Source organism: Leptonychotes weddellii, chromosome 13, assembly GCF_054177405.1.
Source record: "Leptonychotes weddellii isolate Sample4059 chromosome 13, ASM5417740v2, whole genome shotgun sequence".
Classification (NCBI taxonomy): domain Eukaryota; kingdom Metazoa; phylum Chordata; class Mammalia; order Carnivora; family Phocidae; genus Leptonychotes; species Leptonychotes weddellii.
The window spans coordinates 75,500,692-75,506,869 of record NC_138381.1 but is presented as its reverse complement, the minus strand read 5'-3'; the positions used below and the strand labels follow the sequence as shown (position 1 = coordinate 75,506,869).

At 45.8% G+C, this 6,178-nt stretch overlaps 2 protein-coding genes across 2 annotated transcripts in view; both read right to left on the bottom strand.

Moving 5' to 3' along the window:
• The window catches only part of CFAP251 (cilia and flagella associated protein 251), a 70,256-nt gene extending 69,292 nt beyond the window's left edge, over positions 1–964 (bottom strand). Inside the window, exon 1 of the mRNA XM_081802283.1 lies at positions 8–964. Within this exon, the coding sequence (XP_081658409.1) occupies positions 8–108 (101 nt within the window). The 5' untranslated portion in view covers positions 109–964. The remainder of the gene's footprint in view (positions 1–7) is intronic.
• Positions 965–1,839: 875 nt separating this feature from the next.
• PSMD9 (proteasome 26S subunit, non-ATPase 9) overlaps positions 1,840–6,178 on the bottom strand; it is a 22,017-nt gene continuing 17,678 nt past the window's right edge. The window contains exons 5-6 of the mRNA XM_006746527.3: positions 3,638–3,726; positions 1,840–3,303 (exon numbers count right to left, since the gene is read on the bottom strand). Coding sequence (XP_006746590.1) covers positions 3,276–3,303; positions 3,638–3,726 — 117 coding nt within the window. The 3' untranslated portion in view covers positions 1,840–3,275. The remainder of the gene's footprint in view (positions 3,304–3,637; positions 3,727–6,178) is intronic.

The window sequence follows — 6,178 nt, the reverse complement described above, 5'->3', positions numbered from 1 at the left end:
CTCTTCTTCCATTTCTGTTTCTCCATCTTCTTCTGCTTCTTCTAGTGGGGACTCCCCTGCATCTGACATTCTTCTTTGTGGAGTTTCCTTTAGAGAAATTTTGACCATAACAATCAGTAGTTCCCTCTGTTTCCCATTTTAATTTCCTGGTGCACTAACCTATCGATGAAGTGTGCAATACCAGCTCCTTTCCACAGGAATGAAAGGAATCTCATACTTCTGGGAAAGCCTGTCCCAAATCTAAAGCATATTAGATGCCGGGGCCTCTCATCTTTCTAGGAATAACTTCAGAGCATTGTAACTCACTTTATGTATATTCATATTCCCACAGGCAGCAAACTGACAACCCAGGCATTAACAACAATTCTAATAATGTAAATAAGGGCAGAAGCAGTGGCTTAGTGGTTAAAAGCATGGGCTTTGCAGTCGGCCTCTCCTAGCACTGAATCCTGGTTCCACCACCCACTTGCTCTGTGACCTTGGGCAAGTCACTGTACCCCCTCAGAGTCCAAATTCGCTCACAGGCAGAATAAAAATGAGAACCCTAAATTCTGGGGTTGAGATGACACGTAAAATGCTCAACGCAGCTGCCGCAGAGGGCTTGAGAAAGGCAGCAATCGTTTACAAAGTTTAACAGACTTCTAACATAATCTCTCATTTATTTCTTCCGACAAACTTGAGTTTGAGGCTCTGGGAGTTGAAGTGACTTAATCAGATCACACCGCTGGGAAGAGGCAGACCTCTCTAACGCTTGGTTCCTCCGGCTGGAAAAGCATTGCTACGATTCCGAGCCCGGGGCCCTGAGCACGGGGCCTGCTCGGACTGCAAACTTTGCGGGCGCATCTTGATGCGGGGGGTCCAGGGGAAGGGAGGAAAGTGCGGGGAGGCTGTGGGGGTGGGGACACAACGCCCAGGCGCGGCTCCTTCCTCCAGCTCAGGTCTCTCTGAGGCCGCCCCGGGCCCCCGCCCAGGTGGGGCGAGCGCCCCCCACCCCGCGGGGCACCAGGCCCTCCTACGCCAGGGCCCCGGCCCCCGACTCACAGAGCGCGCCCTCCGACGGCCTCAAAGGCCAGGCCCTCCCGCCGCCTGGACCCCTCGGTCACCTCCGCAGCCTCCAGCGGCCGCCGCTTTCTCCTTCACGCGCTCCCTATAGCTACGGTTGCCACCCAAGCCCCGTCCCCAAGGTAACTGCCGCCACGGCGACCGGCCGTAAAGCGGGAGGGCTGGCCGGTGGTCACGTGCCCGAGGCTCTGCCGCGGGCGGGCCGGCACGCCCCCTGGCGGTCCCCGGGGAGAGGCGCGGCTGCGGCCCCCGCGGCCAAGTTAAGCCTCCCTCCACCAACTACTTCCCAAGGCGCCGCCGAAGCCTGAGAAGCCGCAGCGCTGGCTACCTGCAGTTGTGACTTTCCGAAGGCCTGACGACGCGAAGTACGAGCTGTTTGGTAAAATTCTCTTTGCCAAAAGCAAACTAAATTTGCCGGTCTCTCAGACGCAGCACTTTCTCAAAGGCACTCCATGTTGGGCGCGGTATTTTAGCTAGCTCGGATGACACACTATGTAGGCTACATGATCTTGCTCTTCTTATCACAAAATGTGTCCGCAAAACCATCTTAGTTCAACCTATTAAGATCATTTCAAAATGACTCTCAGCTACAATCTCACACACCATCCTGAGGTTTCTAAAGGGAGACCTGCAGGAAGCCAGCCAAAGGCACTGACGCGGCAAACTCTGGTGCTCTCATTTTAGGAGAATGTCAATGATTCTTCCCGCCCCTCCCCACCTCCAAGCCCCAACGCCGGTTGATTAATAAGCATACATCTCAAAAAAAGGAACAAACTGGATGGTACAAGCTGTGTTTATTATAATCTAAGGCTTATAAAAAGAGATTGGAAAACACTTGGAATCAGCACACACAATTTAAACAGCAAATGCTGGTAAGCACGGCATGTCTGTGGCTACAAGGGGGGGTGCATGTGGATGTAACTTTTGGGGAACACACTCAACAGGATGGTTTTCCAGCTGAGCATGAGAATCCATGGCTGGAAAAGCACGCCCCAGTGCTGACTCCTGTCAGGGCAAGCTGGTTTCTGTATCCAACCCAAGCAAATCCATTCCCAAGGAACCCAGGCATGCCTCAGCAGAATGGGCCACACCACCTCTGAGACAGAAAGCGGTGTGCAAGAAATGGGGAAATAAACACTGGGATAAGGTGAAGAAAGTAAAACACAGGGTCACTAAGAATCACTGAAACCCATGTTGCCATGTGAAAGAGAAAATAAAAGGAAGAAGGAATCAGCATTTTCAAGAAGTCAGATCTGCACACACTGCTGGTTGCCATCAGCGATCAAGCACACCTTGGCAGTTTACAAACTTCTGTTGATCTGAGGGAATGATGAGGAGGTTCAATTATAAAAAATCAATTTAGAAGGTAATTTGCAAGGCTTTTTATTCCAGAAACGAACGGAGCTTGCTTCCCTCTAGTGGTTTACAGAAGAGGAAGCGGACACTGCAGTGAGCTACCCGGGGAGCTTGCTGGTTTTCCCTATTCTTCAAGGGAGCAGTTGTGGCCCCAGAGGATATAATTTCTGTATCCAGAGCAGCAGTGACACAATGCAAATGCAGATGGTGCAAACGCCATTCACCAAAGTTTGATGCTTGTTCTGTCCAACTTTTTTTTTTTTTTAATAAGCTCTACACCCAACATGGGGCTTGAACCTACAACTCAAAATCAAGAGTTGTATGCTCCACTGACTGAGCAAGCTAGGCACCCCTGTCCAACTTTCTGTAAAAATGTTCTAATTCCTGTCTGAGCTTTGGTTTGAGAGGTTCATAAGAAATTCAGTTGGCACTACATGTTAACTAAATTTAATTTAAGTAAAAACTTAAAAAAAAAAAAAAAGAAATCCAGTTGGGGTGATAACATGGTCATATCAGCACTGAAACCTGTGTTTATTTGGGGAAAGAAATCCTAAAAGAATAAAGTCCTATCAGCACCTACCAGAATAACTCCCGCCCACTGGCCCACAATCCAGAGGACTCCCATTTAGGGCCATGGCCTAATTTGCAAAAGATGCCAAGCACACATCAAGTTAACAATGCCTTAATCCCAAGAGATTACACTGGGAGGCCACAGCATTTCCTTCACCCAGAAGTTCAGGTTTCCAGCCTCTTCCAGATCCTTAAGCTTCGGGGACAGAAGAGAAGGAAGAAATTCCCACCAGACCCACATCCAGGAGAAGGGAAGATGTTTTCCTATTACTGTTCCCCAGCGACAATCATCTTTGCAAAGGAATAATGTTGCAGCTGGAAGAAAAAAAGAAAAGGAACAACAAATTTGGTGGCTCCATTCAGAAGACCAGAAAGTGAGCCCTCTGAGTGTTTCACCTGCACTCTTTTAATTCTTTTAAAGCAAATGCCCAGTTATTGAAAGAACCAGAGTGACCGGGGCTCCCTCTGCCTCCATACCTGCAATCTCATTCCTGCTGCAGGTGCTTATCAGGAGTTTCTACAGGTGATCTGGGGAACACCCTCATTTCCCAGTGCCCCCCCCGCCACCTCCTCCCCAGAGCTTTAGGGCTGACACACACTCAAGTGACAACTGACAGGGAGTTGTCAGTGAGCAGAAATGATACTTTACCCCAGCAGTCCTTTTCCTGCCCAGCGGGTCGGGACAAGTCTAAGCTGGTGTTTCTCCCCTCTGCGGATCACTGTCACATTCAGGGGTTTCTGAAAGGAAAATAAGCTCATTTTATAGTCAACCTGTTTAGTATTCAAAGAGATTCAGACTAAAATGCCGAGATACTGACTTTTGCACATCAGAGTGGTAAGGATGCTTATATTAATCATAGTCCTGCAGTTGTCAAGAGTGTGGGGGATGTGACACTCTTGGGGTACCCGATGGGCCACAAATTGGTAGCGTATTCCTGGACAAACATGTCTCTCCACCAAAAAAAAAAATCTTTAAAAAGGCACACATGAGATACATTTTGCAGAAGTACAAGATGATATATGAACAAAGTGTTCCTTCTAGGACTGTTTATAAATTCAAAACCTGAAAATACCCAAAATATCCCTCGATAAGGTATTACTCAAATATAGCATAGTGAATGAAGCAGTTTTAGTAAAACCAAAACAAAGTATGAACCCATCTGAATATACGTTTTTGTGTTTGTTTGTTTTTTATTTATTTTTTAAATTCTTTTTTAAGTAGGCTCCATGCGCAACGTGGGGCTTGAACTCTCAACCCTGAGATTAAGAGTTCAGTGCTCTACCAACTGAGCCAGCGAGGCACCCCTGAATATACCTTATAAAAGGGCATATATATATTGCTTCATGCATACAAAACTCTCTGGAAGATATACAAAAAAAACTGTTAACAATGGTTACTTGCAGAGAGAAGCACTAGGAGTTCAGAGTGAAAGAAGATGACATTTACTTTTGTATCTTTCTTTTTTTTTCTTTAAAGATTTTATTTATTTGAGAGACAGCAAGCGAGAGAGCACAAGCAGGGGGAATGGCAGAGGGAAAGGGAGAAGCATACCCCCTGCTCAGACTCCAGGTCCAATTCCAGGACCCAGGGATCATGACCTGAGCTGAAGGCAGATGCTTAACCAAATGAGCACCCAGGCACCTCTACTTTTATATCTTTCTGTACCATTAATTTGTTTTTAGCATGTGTATGTATTACTTTGATGTAAAAAATTAAAACAGAATACATATGAAGGCAACTTACAAATTACAAGGTGCATCAAAATCTAGAACTTTGTGCATCAAAGGACACTATCAACAGAGTATATCAACAGAGTGAAAAGTAACTCACAGAATGGGAGAAAATATTGGCAAATCATATATCTGATAAGGGATTAATATCCAGAATATGTAAAGAACTCCTGCAACTCACAACAATAGCAAATAAAATAATTAAAAAATAAGCAAAAAACACAAGTAGACATTTCTCCAAAAAAGAGAAACAAATGGCCAAAAGCACATGAAAAGATGCTCCACATCACTAATCATTAAAGAAATACAAATCAAAAACACAATGAGGTATCACTACATATCCACTAGGACGGCTACTATCCAAAAACAGAAATGACAAGAGTTGGCGAGGATGTGGAGAAACTGGAACCCGTGTGCACTGCTGGGGGAAATGAAAAATGGCCAGCCACTGTGGAAAACAGTATGGCTGTTCCTCAAAAAACTGATAAAAGATTTACCACATAATCCTGCAATTTTTTTTCAAAGATTTATTTATTTGAGAGAGAAAGACCATGCAGGGGGAAGGGCAGAGGGAGTCCCAAGCCGACACCGCTCTGCGCGTGGAGCCCCAAGAGGGGCCTGATCTCATGACCCCGAGGATCAAAACCTGAGCCAAAACCAAGAGTCAGATGCCTAACTGACTGCACTACCGAGAAGCCCCCACATAATCCTGCAATTAAACCTCTTGGTATACACCCCAAGAATTGAAAGCAGGGCCTCGAATAGGTATTTGTATACCCGTGTTCATAACAGCATTATTCGTAACAGTCAAAAGATGGAAGCCAACGAAGTGTCCATCAATGGACGAACGGATAAACAAAACGTGGTCTATTCACCCAATGGAATATTATTTAGCCTTAAAGAGGAAGGAAATTCGGACACACACAATGTGAATGGACCATGAAGACATTATGCTAAGTGAAATCCACCAGCCACAAAAGGAGAAATAGTGTCTGATTCCACTGATAGGTGCAAATTCCACTGAGAGCAAATTCATAGAGACAGAAAGCAGGTTAGTGGTCACCAGAGGCTTGGGGAGAGGAGAATGGAAAGTTAGTGTTTAACAGGTACAGAGTTTCAGTTTGGAAAGTTGAAAAAGTTTTACGGATGGATGAAGGAGATGGCTGCAGAACAATGCCAGAGAACTGCATTCTTGGAAATGGTTAAAGTGTTTACATTTTATGTTAGGTATATTTTGTCACAATTTTTTAAAAAAGATTTTATTTATTCATTTGAGACAGATACAGAGAGAGAGAGAGAGAGAGCATGAGCAGAGGGAGAGGGAAAAGCAGACTCCCCGTTGAGCAGGGAGCCCGAAGCAGGCCTCGATCCCAGGACCCCGGGATCATGACCTGAGCCGAAGGCAGACGTTTAACCATCTCAGCCATCCAGGCACCCCTATTTTGCCACAATTTTTAAA